The sequence below is a fragment of the Lycium ferocissimum genome, chromosome 8 (genome assembly GCF_029784015.1).
Source record: "Lycium ferocissimum isolate CSIRO_LF1 chromosome 8, AGI_CSIRO_Lferr_CH_V1, whole genome shotgun sequence".
Classification (NCBI taxonomy): domain Eukaryota; kingdom Viridiplantae; phylum Streptophyta; class Magnoliopsida; order Solanales; family Solanaceae; genus Lycium; species Lycium ferocissimum.
The window spans coordinates 17,973,332-17,989,299 of record NC_081349.1 but is presented as its reverse complement, the minus strand read 5'-3'; the positions used below and the strand labels follow the sequence as shown (position 1 = coordinate 17,989,299).

The 15,968-nt window shown below is 34.4% G+C and overlaps 1 protein-coding gene and 1 pseudogene across 1 annotated transcript; both read right to left on the bottom strand.

The window, feature by feature from the left end:
- Window positions 1-7,022: 7,022 nt before the first annotated feature.
- On the bottom strand, window positions 7,023-9,202 carry LOC132066674 (metalloendoproteinase 5-MMP-like). The gene is made up of 3 exons (XM_059459925.1): window positions 8,636-9,202; window positions 7,943-8,020; window positions 7,023-7,602 (listed from the first exon to the last, which is right to left on the bottom strand). Exons 1-3 carry the CDS (start codon window positions 9,131-9,133, stop codon window positions 7,078-7,080), a joined length of 1,101 nt encoding a protein of 366 aa, XP_059315908.1. The 5' UTR covers window positions 9,134-9,202; the 3' UTR covers window positions 7,023-7,077.
- A 1,620-nt stretch (window positions 9,203-10,822) lies between these two features.
- LOC132066092 (metalloendoproteinase 3-MMP-like) lies at window positions 10,823-11,418 on the bottom strand (annotated as a pseudogene).
- Between the last annotated feature and the right edge of the window lie 4,550 nt (window positions 11,419-15,968).

Genomic DNA, 15,968 nt, shown 5'->3' with positions numbered 1-15,968 from the left:
TTATAAGATAAACTTTTAATTATGTCTTAAGGCAACATATGCCAGATCCAGCGTAACTTTAGTTATGCCTTAATGCAACCTATGCCGTATAAGGCAGACTTTTCTTAAAGCCTTGCCTTGTGAAATTATTTTTATTTTTATGCCTGTGCGGGGATTCGAACCGTAACCTCGCATATTTTCGGCCACCTCTTCAAGCGAAGGGCAAAACTTAAAGACGACCAATTTGAGGGGCAAAATTTAAAGACCACCCCAAAGGAAGGGATATCCGCGAAAAAAAATATTTACCTTAAGACAAATTTTTGCCCAAAATTAGACCTTAAGGCAAACCTCTGCCTCAAGGTCTAACTTTTGCCCGAATAGGCCTAATTTTGGGTAAATGTTAGGCCTTAAGGCAGAGGTTTCGCGAAAGTCTTGCCTTGCGAATTTTTTTTTTTTTTATTTTTTATTTTTTTATTACTGAGCAGGGATTCGAACCCAAAACCTCGGGACATTTTCGGCCACTTTTTAAAACGAAAGGTAAAAATTAAAGACCAGCAATTTGAGCGGCAAAAATTAATGACCAGTGCGTTTGAAGGGCAATCCGCACAAAAAAAAAGCCTGCTGTAAGAATTCATGAAACGCGATAGCACTCTTGAAATCCATTTTCGTGGGTGTATAACGCAATCAAATCGTTGGCATTATAGTACCCTAGGGCCAATTTGCGTCAGAACTCCTCATGCACTAGTTAAAATCATAGGAACGAAATTCAAGTTTAAGTAAAGAGATATTGTAACTCGCCTTAAAACCATCTTTCTTTAATTCTATATTTCTGTCTTCGTCTATTAATTTCTTGAAATCACAATTTCATTCAAGATCATATCCGGGCCTAATTCTGCAGATTGTAAGTTTTAGGCTACCATTCTATTTCTTTGGCTTATTTCTTGCCAATGTGAAACTAATTTATGAGATCAAAACTGCTGGAACGCCATGCAGAACAAAAAAGAAAGACAAGCTTTCATCGTTCTATCGCTTCTTTCGTAGACTAACATTCAACCGTCCTCAATATAAGAGGAAAGAATCTTAATTTGCTCTATTTGGATCAAAAGCCAATGTACAGTGCATTACTTGAATTTCAATCTCACCATTGAGACAATTGACTACATACTATCATTAATAAAGTCGTATATATTATGACAGAGTCAGGTACCAGTTTAGTTAAGGAGAAATCACTAATTTCATATTTCAAATATTGAAGAAGGACTAGTCTACTAATCCAAAGAAACATTAACAAGTGTACATAATAAGGCTTTATTCAACTCTTAACTCATGTTATAATAATATATGTAGTAACCATAACAAGCTCCAAAATTTGGCTCGGATCGTAACTTGCATACATATAATGTGTTCCACCAGCATATGTATCTGAGTAGTTAGATAGAAGAACCCTTGCACAGCTGAAATCTGACCAACTTCCAGGTTTTATGGAAAAATTACTCGGCTGTATATTGTAAATTTAAATTTCGTCAACAGCGTTGTTGTTAAGCAAAAAATAAAATAATCAAATGTGTGTTCTAATTAAGCCAATAACTATTGGAACTACAAGCTAATTTGATGAGTGCCTTGTATTGTAGTTGTGGTTGATTCGAGGATCTCAAAGACTTTCAAGGCATAGCGACAATACATGTAACAGCTGCATTTATAATGCTTGGTGCATTTTCTTTTCGGGCCTTTCAGCTCGTCCAATAGGACCTACAAATTCATAAGTGCATGAACCTTCTAATAATGTGTACTCAAATACAGTTTCAAAGAACTCTTCAATTTCTAAACTGCTTTTGTAGAAATTAATTTAGAGTAATAGAAAAGAAACTTGGAAGGAGAGTGAATGATAAGACTCAAGGGACGAAGTAATATAGAAACTCCAAGTAATTTTGTAAATATATCAATGCGACCTTCTAACAAAAGATGTTATACAACTATTGGTACATTATTTCGAAAAAAAAAAATGTTATGCTGTTTCAAGTATATATAGGCACATTAATAAGTTTCAAATTACTCAAAGTAAACACCAACATAATTTTGATACCTTTAATTCAGCTGCATTGGTTGCCAAGGAGAAGGTCAAATTTTCAGCAAAAGTTCTCAACTGAAGCCTATCGGTTGCATGAACGTACTTCAATCCAATTTCAGTTTCCACTAGGCTTGAACCAACCATTGGACACGATTTTGGGACTTTTTTAGTATCTATTAGCTTGAATGAACATAATTTGGGAGTAACAATGATAGCATCATCCAAGTCAACCATGTTACTTAAGGTCAAATTCTCCAGTGCATGACTCAAAAGTTTGACTTTTTTAAATCTTTTGCATTAACGAAGAAACAAGGATTTAAGACACATGAATGCTGAGGAGATATCTTCAGGAAAACCGATGGGAACATATTCAGAATCTATTTTCAGGACTTGTAGCTTAGTACACGCGCACAAATTAAGTTTCAGTGCTGATGTTGAACTACACAACTGAAACACGTGCAGGTTTCGAGCTTGTATTTCTATTTTATCTATATCATTTGCCACAACTCACTTGAACCTTTTTCAGTTGATTCAGATGAGGCACTGAGATGGAATAAAGGTAGCAATAATTTATCAAAGTTAACTCAACAATAGAAGGGCTGTTGTTGATAAGGTTGGAGAAAGTTGTGGAAGTAATAGAAACATGATCAAAATAGATCTCTTTCAAACAAGGAAGTGTTGGGTTTAATTGATAGGTTGAATGGGAAATGGAGGGAAAAGAAGTGGAGGGAAAAATGAGTTGTTCCCTCTTGCTTTATGAAATAAGCATTTGTCCCTTATAGGTGGTGGAAAGAAAAGTTTTCCTACTTAAAAGTAGAAGCACTCCTTTGTGTTTCTAAAGGGTCAAGAAAAGGGTCTCCCCTCGCGCCGTTGTCGTCGCTCGGCTCGGCTCGGCTTTGGCTTTGGCTTTGGTCAAATGATCTGATTGATTGATAATCTTTTTAGAACAAATTTCATTTAATTAAATAATAATTAATTAATTAATTAAAGATCCTGACTTTTCTGACTTTCTTCTATTCTTCTACTCTCTTAAAAGTTTGCTTCTATTCTTCTACTCTCTTAAAAAAATTGGCCCATCATTTTATTCTAGTTGAGTGTACATTGAAAGACTCGTGGTGGTTCATTGTATCTTGAGATTAGGATATCACTTTGCGATTTCACGTTATAACGGAAATCTACTCCAAAAACAACACATTTTTTAGAGTGCATCATATAGGTTTTTTCACATCCTAAAATTTATCTTTTCTTTTATTATTAATTATTGCATCTTGCATGTTTGTGAAGTGTTTTCAAGTTTGTTCTTCCATCTTTGATATTTTCCCAGTAATTTCAGAGTATATGATTTTCCATTGAATTCCTTTCCAAGTTTGACAATACATGTTGAATATAATTTTTCATTGTCAATGAAGGAGGTGAAATTTCATGCGGGCAATCATGGAAGCAACGGCATTCGACCACTTTGTATCAACCACATAAATTTGGAAATACACTTTTCCTGGGTACCAAGATATGGATTTTTAATTGATGAATTGTTTAGTTACTTTCATCCACAGACCTTGCTCGTGAGAGTGAATTTAGATGCCTTAAAACAAAACTTTATACAGGTATTCTGCATATTATAACTTCATTCTTCAACTTAATATTTTCCCATCTTTACCTCACTTTCTCCCTTTTTCTCGTTGTACTCATAATGTTATAAATAAGTAGGTCCTATTGGATGAACTGAAAGGCCTAGGAAAATGCAGCAAGTGGTATAAATTCTTGAAAGGTTTGTAGGTCCTATTGGATGAACTGAAAGGCCTAGGAAAATGCAGCAAGTGGTATAAATTCTTGAAAGGTTTCAAGATCATCAAATCAACTACAAAACAAGATCAAATTAGCTTGGAGTTAGAATGGTAATTGCCTCATAGCACACATCTGGTTTTCTATATCTATTTAGCAAACAACTGTAATGAAATTAAAATTTACAATAAACAGTGTAGTATTTTCTTATAAAACCTTTATAAGTTGGGTCATAATTTTTCATAGTTGAAGTGATCAGTGAACTATAATTGTATTGCAGGTTTGAATGAATCAGACTCACAACTATTGAAGAGTACTTCTATTTTTCGACTCAAATACAAATGTTGATGGAACGTGGCAGTATTTAGGTGTGTAAGTTGCAAACTACACAAAATTTGGAGGGGGATCCCTTATTATTAATTTATAATTTCTTATTAACCAATGATAAGCCTTATTCTGTGCTTTTGTACACGTTTTTTCTGTTTCCTTGGATCAAATATTATGATGTACTACTTTGAATATCTGAAATTAGTGAATCTATTTAGTAATGGTTTATCATTCAATTTTTTCAATGGTGAAAACTGAAAATTAATTGATGCATTTTACTTTGGCTTTGTGCTAAAGAGAGCAATGGATTCTCTTCTTTGGATGGTATAATATGCTGAACTCAACTTAAATTTTTTGATAATTTTCGTTGTTACTTCCAAGTGATCTTAAATTATCAGGGGAGAAAGAAAATGAGACCGTCAATGTTGAATTTAGACCTATTCTAATACTCCCTCCGTCCCAAAAAGATTGTCCTCTTTTGACTTGACACAAAGTGATACGAATCGATTTGGGGATGAAGCCAAATCAATCCAAGAATGCGGAAAATTAAAGATAGGAAGAAAAGAGATGAGGAATAGAGATAAATACTTGACCCGAATGGTAGAATTCTATAAACAAACCTAGGTATACGAAACCTAAATCCTTCTAATATGAACTCGAATCCACAAGAACAAAAGCAATATGAATCAAGGCAAGAAGTTCACTTGAAATCCACAAATGAACAATCTTCATGAATTCATTGGAAATAAAAGGTTCACAAACCAACAATGGAATCCACCATCCTATGACTAAACTAACACTAGATTCTACCTAACAATCTATCACTCAAAATATGAGTATCTCTCAAATATTCATCATCAAAAACTAGGTAATGAAATGCAAGACGAGCTATATATATAAGCTAAGTAAAGAAGACTAATAGGCAATTACAATGCTACCCTTAATGAAGTAAGAGCCTTGTTTGGCTAGCTTTCTTATTGTAGTCTTCAATTCAAGAATTGACCTTCAATAGCTAAACACGCCCCTCCTTGCATAGATGGCCCTCTAATCAACCTTGCATGCATGGCCTTCTTGCAAGCATAACCTTCTTTGCACAAATAGCCAACTCCCGATCTTGTCCAAGTTTGCAAGTGTAGCCAATTTGCAGAAATATCCCTGTTTGCACGTTTGGTCACTTTGCGCATTTGGTCCCCTTTCTAGTAGCTTCTTCGTCAATCAACTCCCAAGCCACCTTCCACACATCACAAGCCATCTTGTGTGGCTTGTAGGACCCTCCAAAGGCCTCAAACGACTTCCTCATCTTTCATGTAGCTTGTAGAGCTTGAAGTCTCATATCTCGTCCTTGAATGTACATCTTGAAATGAAGTGTGCTAAGTAGGATCATATCACAAAGTTTAAGAAATAAAGGAAGACTTTTGAAATGTGTGGTCCAAAACAAGCCTTAGATATTTGTGTGGCTATAAATTATCTCATAAAGTTAAATTGTTTCTAAATATAAAAAGGGGACAATCTTTTTGGGATAGACTAAAAAGGAAAGGAGGACAATCTTTTTGGGACAGAGGGAGTAGTATATTTCTTTGTTTGTTCACCTAATTAGTTTAAGAAACAACTTAAATGTCTAGATAAAATTTTTTTGAGAAATAATGCAGAAATAATACGAACTAGTTATTAGTATTTCAAATCAGCAATCCGATGATTCTACTTGAGAGGAGGAATCTTAACTCATTTAGTCATTTCTGGCCTAGCTATTGAATTTCTTCGAGGGTTTGGCAAAAGTCTGTTGTACAAGACAAGTATTTTTGTTTATCTCTCTTGTTTGAATGGTGTTATTTTACATGGTTTATGTCCTAATTACAATTGTTTAGGGTACTTATATTAAATTACAAATTATAGCAAAATAATAGAAAAATTAAGGGGTTAGACTCCAATCTTCCCCATTTCAGGCTCTAATCTTCCCTCATTTTCTCTCCTCTCTCTTTCTCTCTTCCACTACACACTCAAAGCTGTAACTCTATTAATAGTCTCCATTGACTGCCATTAAAAAAATTTGAAGCTTTGAATTCAAAAATTGGGTTTTCCGAAATTATGATTTGTTTGGATTGGGTGTTGCAAACGATTGAGAATATCCTTTAGAGTTTATATGCCAATTTTGAGGCAGTTTGGTGAAGATTAGAGTTAGTTTTAGTTGGAAGTTTTAGATTGAAACTCAAAAAGGAAGAAGATAATAAACTGTTGTATTTTGTTGTCGGGTGTATGTTACTTGTATGTACAATGACATACATACGAAATATAAAATACATACGACAACATAATAGTAGGGGCGGAGCCAGTAATCCGAACGCCTTACGGTGAAAAAAAACTACACTGTATGTATGAGGTTAAAATTATTTTTTTATGTTTATATAGTAAATGTTGAGGCCCCTTGACTTCTTTGTGAGTTATTTCTTTATATTTTTGAACTCTCTTAGTAAAAATCCTGACTCGGCCATTGCATAATATTATGTCTTTTGTATGTCAATTATATATTTTTACCAAATAATATATATTTTGTAAAAAAAATTACTATTACTTTTTGAAAAATAGATTTATCTGCGAAACTGTGTTTTGGGCCTCGATTCATAGTCAACTTAGCTAAGCATATAGTGATGCAAATATAATCCTGGAGGTCGGTGATCGTGAACTTTAATTTGACCGTGCTTGCTCCATAGTCAAAACTTCAAGTTTAACAAATTTTAACTTTGACCTTGAAGTTTCCCCCTGAGTCAAGTGAGAATTAGAAGTTCAAAACCACCCATTTTGAAGATCATTGGATTTTTGCACAAAGAAGACATAACTCAAATATTGTATGGAGTGTATTATTCACCAATATTTCAAAAATAATCAAATCATACGACTAAAAATGATACATACTACAGCAAAATTCAAAGCACAAATGGTAAGAAGAATCCAATAATCCATGAAAACCAATGAGGGCACAATGAACCAAAAGTGGAAGCTCCACCGGTATCATTCTCTTGACTTGGTGTGTAAACAGTACTTGATCCATTATTATTATTCGGGTTTGACCCATATAACATTTGGACTCCCTTAATATCATCACTCGACAGTTCCACTTTCCTCACTCCAGCACCAAGTGTAGGAAACATAATTGCTTCATTTTTGGATGAATGATCCAAACCCAATAAATGCCCGATTTCATGAACTGCAACAGAGTCAAGATCCACTGCAGATATTCTCGACATCCCTTCTTTCAAATATTCGCCGTTGACCACCCAATTTTCGTCGCCGTCTAGGTGGAAAAATCCTATTGGCGGTGAAAACGCGTGTGCCAAAATCTTCATAGGTCCATCAAACGGGTTACCATCTCCATGGTCCCCTGCAAAAAACCCGATCCGAATATCCGCTGATCTATAAGAATCCGTCTCTGTGAAAGTTAACGGCGTTATCTGTTGGGATCGAAATAACGAGGAGTCACGCGGAAGCTAATAATTGTACCCCTTTAATGACAACAAATCAGAAAAAAAAAATAATATAATAAGCATAATATTTAATATGTTTTGGTCAAGTGACCTATGAAAAAACTAATATAAAAAATATAAAACCTACTTAGAGAATAATTTATCTCTACGACTTTAATGACCTATCTCATCTTTATTCTTTGAAAATTCGCTTCAAGAAAAATGATAGATATGAAAGAGTCCTTTTCAAAAAAAAAAAAAAAAAGCAAAACACAATTAAGTTAGAATCCAAATAATATAGGAAACTCACGATAGACCCTAACATTACCTCCCTCCACCTATCAAACGCCCGTCCAAACGCTACCTTAACAGAATCCGTTAATTGATTCTCCGGTAGAAATGCATAAATTTAGTCTTACTCGAAGATCAACGTGATTTGTCCTTCAAAGAACGAGAAATGAGCCACTATATGCATCGTCAGAGACTTCCGGAGTTCATACTAGTAGTGCCATTTACTATATCTGGATTTCAATCTCGGTTTCATCATATGTTGAAGGGTGAGCATGTCGAATTTTAGAGTACAAGGGCAAATCTGACCCTTTTCCGTAATATTTAATATGGTTTGGTCAAGTAGCCTACATATATATTGTAAAAACCTAATATAAAAAGCATAAAACCTATTTAGAGAAAAATCTCTCTCCAAATAAGACTATCTAATTACTACATTGTGAATGTTATTACATTGTGTATGAGAAGAAAAGATCTTCTATTTATAGAAGTTCAAAGTTTTTCCTCCAAGAAAATTATACATATGAAAGAATACTTTTCCAAAAAAAAAAGTCCAAGAAAACTTTTTTGAAGCAAAACAATTAAGATAGAATCCATATAATGTATGAAACTCAGGAAAACCCCCAACATTACCTCCGTCCACTTATCAAATGCCCGTCCAAACACGACCTTAACAGAATCCGTTAACTGATTCTCAGGTAGAAATGCGTATTTTAATTTAGTCTAATGCGTACTTTAATTTAGTCTTACTCGATTGCCAACGTGGCCGTCCTTCAAAAAAAGAGAAATGAGCCACCGTATGCATCGTCAGAGACTTGCCGGAGTTCCTACTAGTAGTGCCATTTACTATATCTGGATTTCCGCATCTCGGTTTCATCATATGTTGAAGAGTGAGCATGTCGAATTCTCCGGTGGTGTTAAGATTAAAGTTAAGCTGATAAGTCTTAAGAGCTGAAAAAAGAACATCATCAAATTCATCACTGAAATTTTTGCTTAAAGAATTAATATATCCAAAATGTTGGAAATACTGTTTGATTTTAGCCAAGCCTTTGATTCTTTGGCCAATGTGGCAACCCAAATATTTGTTGAAATGGTTCCATGTAGAATTAATAGGAATTAAAGAACGTGGAATTGTAGAAATATTATGGTAAAAATAAGCAGAAACAGGAACAGAAGCAGTAATGATTATTAAAGCAACAATATTAATGAGGCTGAATAAAAGAATTTTCATTTCGAGTTTTCTAAATGAGTAGGAATGAATTTTGTTGATGTTTTCTTTTGTGGAAAGGGGAAAGGAAAAATGTATTTATGTCTTGCCTTTAAACTCAATTAGAAGGTTTTCGTTACATGTATTTGTGGAGTTGTTTCTTTGAGGAAAACAAGAAATGCCGGCATCGCATCGTGTTGAGAACTTTGTAAAATCAGTTGGAATGGTTCTTTGTAAAATCACGCGGAAGCTAATAATTGCGAACTTTTAAGGACGATAAAAAAAAAAAAACTATAATATAAGGAGCATAATATTTACGAAAAAGGATTAGATTTGCCCCTGTACTCTCACAAATAAGCTATATTTGTTCTTTGTTGTACTTTTTTAATATATTGGTTTGTCATCCAACTTTCGGGCCATATTTTCCCTTATACTCTCAAAAAAGGTGATATTTATCCCTATTCCGTTAAATCTCCATTGTCGCACCTTAATTTTCTCTCATTGTTTGCTCAAATTCTCCAAGTTTTATTTTTTTATTTTTTTATTTTTTTTATCGTTATTCTGTATTTCTGTACAGTTTCATTTTGGTGACAATACATTTACCTACCAAGAAATAAAGTACTACTTATCATTTTTTTTTCTGTCCATACAGGATTGATTCTTCATCTATGTAAGAGTTCAGTAATTTCTCTCAATAAAGCCATTACAACAATTAGACATTGCAAATTTCCTGTTCATTGAAAACAAAATCCAACGGGAAATAAAAGAAGCAATTCTACCTTTTAATTGATGTTTCAGGCGTCTTTTTTCTATGGAAATCATATTTAGAGTAATTTTTTCCTGGTATTTTATTTGTTAATCACTCAATAAAATTTATCTTTTAGAGTAAGGTCAAATGTAACCCACCTGCTGTTCTCGGGGATTGTGTAGTAGTGATAATATAGCGCGGTTCAAGTTGCAGTGTCATTAATTTCTTAGTGGTCTGATAATACAATTTGAATCATGTGGTTCGAACAATTTAAAAAGGAAAAATGAAGACTGGAAGTGGACTGTGGACTAATAATAGCTCGGAGGTTGAGTTTTGGGGTGGGGTTGGTGGATCAAGAACATAGTCAAACTAGACTGTAATTAATAAAATGGATTAACCTCTCAGTATAAAATTTTGAGTTAAAAGTTAAAGAATCCTAATTTTATTATTACAGTGCAAAATCTGACATTAGGAAAATTAAGGTGGACGGGGGATTTAACGGAGTAGGGATAAATATGACCTTTTTAAAGAGCACAAGGGCACATATGACCTTAAAATTGGATGGTAAGGGCAAATATGTTGAAAAAGTATAACGAAAGATAAATATTGCATATTTTTTAGAGTACAAGGGCAAATCTGACCCTTTTCCGTAATATTTAATATGGGTTGGTCACAAGCCAACATATATATTGTAAAAACCTAATATAAAAAACATAAAACCTATTTAGAGAAAAATCTCTCTCCAAACAGAACTATTTAATTACTACATTGTAGATGTTATTGCATTGTGCATGAGAAGAAAAGATCTTCTATTTATAGAAATCCAAGTTTTTCCTCCAAGAAAATAATAGATATGAAACAATCCTTTTCCACAAAAAAAAAAAAAAAAAAAAAACCTTTTTCGACCGAGAAAACTTTTTTGAAGCAAAACACAATTAAGGTAGAATCCAGATAATGTATGAAACTCAGGACAACCCCAACATTACCTCCGTCCACTTATCAAACGCCCGTCCAAATGCTGCCTTAACAGAATCTGTTAACTGATTCTCCGGTAGAAATGCGTAGTTTAATTTAGTCTTACTTGATGGCCAACGTGGCTGTCCTTCAAAAAACGAGAAATGAGCCACCGTGTGCATTCCCGGGGACTTGCCGGAGTTCATACTAGTAGTGCCATTTACTATATCTGGATTTCCGCATCTCGGTTTCATCATATGTTGAAGAGTGAGCGTGTCAAATTCTCCGATTGGTGTTAAGATTAAAGTTAATTTGATAAGTCTTAAGTCCGAAAAAAGAACATCATCAAATTCATCACCGAAATTTTTGCTTAAAGAATTAATATATCCAAAATGTTGGAAATACTGTTTGATTTTAGCCAAGCCTTTGATTTTTTGGCCAATGTGGCAACCCAAATATTTGTTGAAATGGTTCCATGTAGAATTAATAGGAATTAAAGAACGTGGAATTTATCAATATTATGGTAAAAATGAGCAGAAACAGGAACAGAAGCAGTAATGATTATTAAAGCAACAATATTAATGAGGCTGAATAAAAGAATTTTCATTTCGAGTTTGCTAAATGAGTAGGAATGAATTTTGTTGATGTTTTCTTTTGTGGAAAGGGGAAAGGAAAAATGTATTTATGTCTTGCCCTTAAACTCAATTAGAAGGTTTTCGTTACATGTATTTGTGGAGTTGTTTCTTTGAGGCAAACAAGAAATGCCGGCATCGCATCGTCTTGAGAACTTCGTAAAATCAGTTGGAATGGTTCTTTGAGAGTTTTTTTAAGCAAAATTGAACCATTTAGTATTATTTAAAGTTTACTGATTTTTTTTTTTCAATCGAAGTTCACTGATTTGATTAGTTTATAAATTCGTATATACTGAAAAGGTAAAATACATCAGATTAAGAAGATCCTTACCCAATATCGTTGTTTAAGGATAAATCGGTTTAATCGGAATTAGTTCTAGTTCCTTTCAAACTGGATCTTATTCTCTCAATTTGAGGTCGTGCCTTAAGAAATCTGCCAATGATTGCTCGTTTACGTTTTTTTGCTTTGATCCCGTAGTAATCATTTGTTCCTAAAATAGTGAATGGTTATTTTGTCCCTTTGTTATACGAAAATAATCAATTTTATCCGTTCTCCCCAATTTTATACGAAAAGGATAAACACCTTGGTGTTATTCAAGTGACTCAAATATACCCCTCTCCGTTAGGGATATTCAAGGTGAACATTCAATTTCATGTGCCACTGACATTTTGGTGAAATAAAACTTCCGTATCCTCAACGCTTCAACAAAAATGTAGTTTATTTTCTATTATGTTTCTCCTGAAATTTAAGGCCAATAAACTAAATAGCTCAAATTTGCACGATTGCCATTATTCAGGGGTAGTGTTTAATATTTGCCCCTCAAATTCTTTGGTCTTTAATTTTTGCTCTTCGCCTAATACCCTAAGTTCTGGATACAAACCCCGGCTCAGTAAAAAAAAAAATCGCAAAGTAGAGTTTTGTAGCAAAATTAGACCTATTCGGGCAAAAGTTAGGCCTTAAAGCAGAGGTTTGCCTTAAGACAAACTTTTGGCCAAAATTAGGCCTATTCAGCCAAAAGTTAGGTCTTAAAGCAGAGGTTAGGGCAATTCGCAGGAATGCCCCTTATTCGGTGTGGTCTTTAATTTTTGTCTCTCAAATTCCTGGTCTTTAATTCTTGCCCTTCGCCTAGAATACCATGAGGTTTTCGGTTCGAACTCCGGCTCAGGCATAAAAATTAAAAAAAAAATCGCAAGGCAAGACTTTTGGAAAAGTATGCCTTGTGCGGCATAGGTTGCCTTAAGGCATAAGTAAAGTTCTGCTAGATCCGGTAGAGGTTGCCTTATAAGGCAGACTTTTAGTTATGCCTTAAGGCAACCTTTGTCGGAGACAACATAGGTTGTCTTAAGGCATAACTTTGCCGGATCCAGCATAGGTTGCCTTATAAGATAAACTTTTAGTTATGTCTTAAGGCAACATATGCCAGATCCAGCATAACTTTAGTTATGCCTTAATGCAACCTATGTCGCAATAAGTCAGACTTTTCTTAAAGCCTTGCCTTGTGAAATTATTTTTATTTTTATGCCTGTGCGGGGATTCGAACCCAGAACCTCGCATTTTATTTTCGGCCACCTTTTCAAGCGAAGGGCAAAACTTAAAGACCACCAATTTGAGGGGCAAAATTTAAAGACCACCCCAAAAGAAGGGATATCCGCGCAAAAAAATATTTACCTTAAGACAAATTTTTGCCCAAAATTAGGCCTTAAGGCAAACCTCTGCCTCAAGGTCTAACTTTTGCCCGAATAGGCCTAATTTTGGGCAGATGTTAGGCCTTAAGGCAGAGGTTTCGCGAAAGTCTTGCCTTGCGAATTTTTTTTTTTTTTTTTTTTTTTACTGAGCATGAATTCGAACCCAAAACCTCGGGGTATTTTCGGCCACTTTTTAAAACGAAAGGCAAAAATTAAAGACCATCAATTTGAGCGGCAAAAATTAATGACCAGTGCGTTTGAAGGGCAATCCGCACAAACAAAAAAGCCTGCTGTAAGAATTCATGAAACGCGATAGCACTCTTGAAATCCATTTTCGTGAGTGTATAACGCAATCAAATCGTTGGCATTATAGTACCCTAGGGTCAATTTGCATCAGAACTCCTTATGCACTAGTTAATATGATAGGAACGAAATTCAAGTTTAAGTAAAGAGATATTGTAACTCGCCTTAAAACCATGTTTCTTTAACATCTCTCCAACTTCTGAAGCTTTATGCCTTCATTACCACTCTCGCATAGAAAGAAGCTAATGGTGTGTGGATTCTCATATGGCTACTAGCCGTGGGCTAGTAATAGAAAGGCACGTAAATAACAAATGCTCGTGCTTCAGCTATGAATGGTTCCTCTAATTCTATATTTCTGTCTTCGTCTATTAATTTCTTGAAATCACAATTTCATTCAAGATCATATCCGGGCCTAATTCTGCAGATTGTAAGTTTTAGGCTACCAGCCTACCATTCTATTTCTTTGGCTTATTTCTTGCCAATGTGAAACTAATTTATGAGATCAAAACTGCTGGAACGCCATGCAGAACAAAAAAGAAAGACAAGCTTTCATCGTTCTATTGCTTCTTTCGTAGACTAACATTCAACCGTCCTCAATATAAGAGGAAAGAATCTTAATTTGCTCTATTTGGATCAAAAGCCAATGTACAGTGCATTACTTGAATTTCAATCTCACCATTGAGACAATGACTACATACTATCATTAATAAAGTATCGTATATATTATGACAGAGTCAGGTACCAGTTTAGTTAAGGAGAAATCACTAATTTCATATTTCAAATATTGAAGAAGGACTAATCTACTAATCCAAAGAAACATTAACAAGTGTACATAATAAGGCTTTATTCAACTCTTAACTCATGTTATAATAATATATGTAGTAACCATAACAAGCTCCAAAATTTGGCTCGGATCGTAACTTGCATACATATAATGTGTTCCACCAGCATATGTATCTGAGTAGTTAGATAGAAGAACCCTTGCACAGCTGAAATCTGACCAACTTCCAGGTTTTATGGAAAAATTACTAAGCTGTATATTGTAAATTTAAATTTCGTCAACAGCGTTGTTGTTAAGCAAAAAATAAAATGATCAAATGTGTGTTCTAATTAAGCCAATAACTATTGGAACTTCAAGCTAATTTGATGAGCGCCTTGTATTGTAGTTGCGGTTGATCCGAGGATCTCAAAGACTTTCAAGGCATAGCGACAATACATGTAACAGCTGCATTTATAATGCTTGGTGCATTTTCTTTTCGGGCCTTTCAGCTCGTCCAATAGGACCTACAAATTCATAAGTGCATGAACCTTCTAATAATGTGTACTCAAATACAGTTTCAAAGAACTCTTCAATTTCTAAACTGCTTTTGTAGAAATTAATTTAGAGTAATAGAAAAGAAACTTGGAAGGAGAGTGAATGATAAGACTCAAGGGACGAAGTAATATAGAAACTCCAAGTAATTTTGTAAATAAATCAATGCGACCTTCTAACAAAAGATGTTATACAACTATTGGTACATTATTTCGAAAAAAAAAAATGTTATGCTGTTTCAACTATATATAGGCACATTAATAAGTTTCAAATTACTCAAAGCAAACACCAACATAATTTTGATACCTTTAATTCAGCTGCATTGGTTGCCAAGGAGAAGGTCAAATTTTCAGCAAAAGTTCTCAACTGAAGCCTATCGGTTGCATGAACGTACTTCAATCCAATTTCAGTTTCCACTAGGCTCGAACCAACCATTGGACACGATTTTGGGACTTTTTTAGTATCTATTAGCTTGAATGAACGTAATTTGGGAGTAACAATGATAGCATCATCCAAGTCAACCATGTTACTTAAGGTCAAATTCTCCAGTGCCTGACTCAAAAGTTTGACTTTTTTAAATCTTTTGCATTAACGAAGAAACAAGGATTTAAGACACGGGAATGCTGAGGAGATATCTTCAGGAAAACCGATGGGAACATATTCAGAATCTATTTTCAGGATTTGTAGCTTAGTACAGGCGCACATATTAAGTTTCAGTGCTGATGTTGAACTACACAACTGAAACACGTGCAGGTTTCGAGCTTGTATTTCTATTTTGTCTATATCATTTGCCACAACTCACTTGAACCTTTTTCAGTTGATTCAGATGAGGCACTGAGATGGAATAAAGGTAGCAACAATTTATCAAAGTTAAATCAACAATAGAAGGGCTGTTGTTGATAAGGTTGGAGAAAGTTGTGGAAGTAATAGAAACATGATCAAAATAGATCTCTTTCAAACAAGGAAGCTCCTTAAAGTTTTTTTCATCAATTTGGCAATTTTTTAACTGCAGAACAGTTAACAATCTCTACTCGAAAATTGCGGGGCTAAATATGAAGAAAGCCTCTGAACGTGGTACAAACAAATAGAATTCCGTTAAAGTAGTGTTGTCCGCAGCAAGTTTGATGACAGGGAGGAGGGTAGAGCAGTTTCTACATATGTATGGGAGCTTGTATTGATTGCAGTATTCACAGTACACGTTTGTAGGATGTTTTTGTACAAATT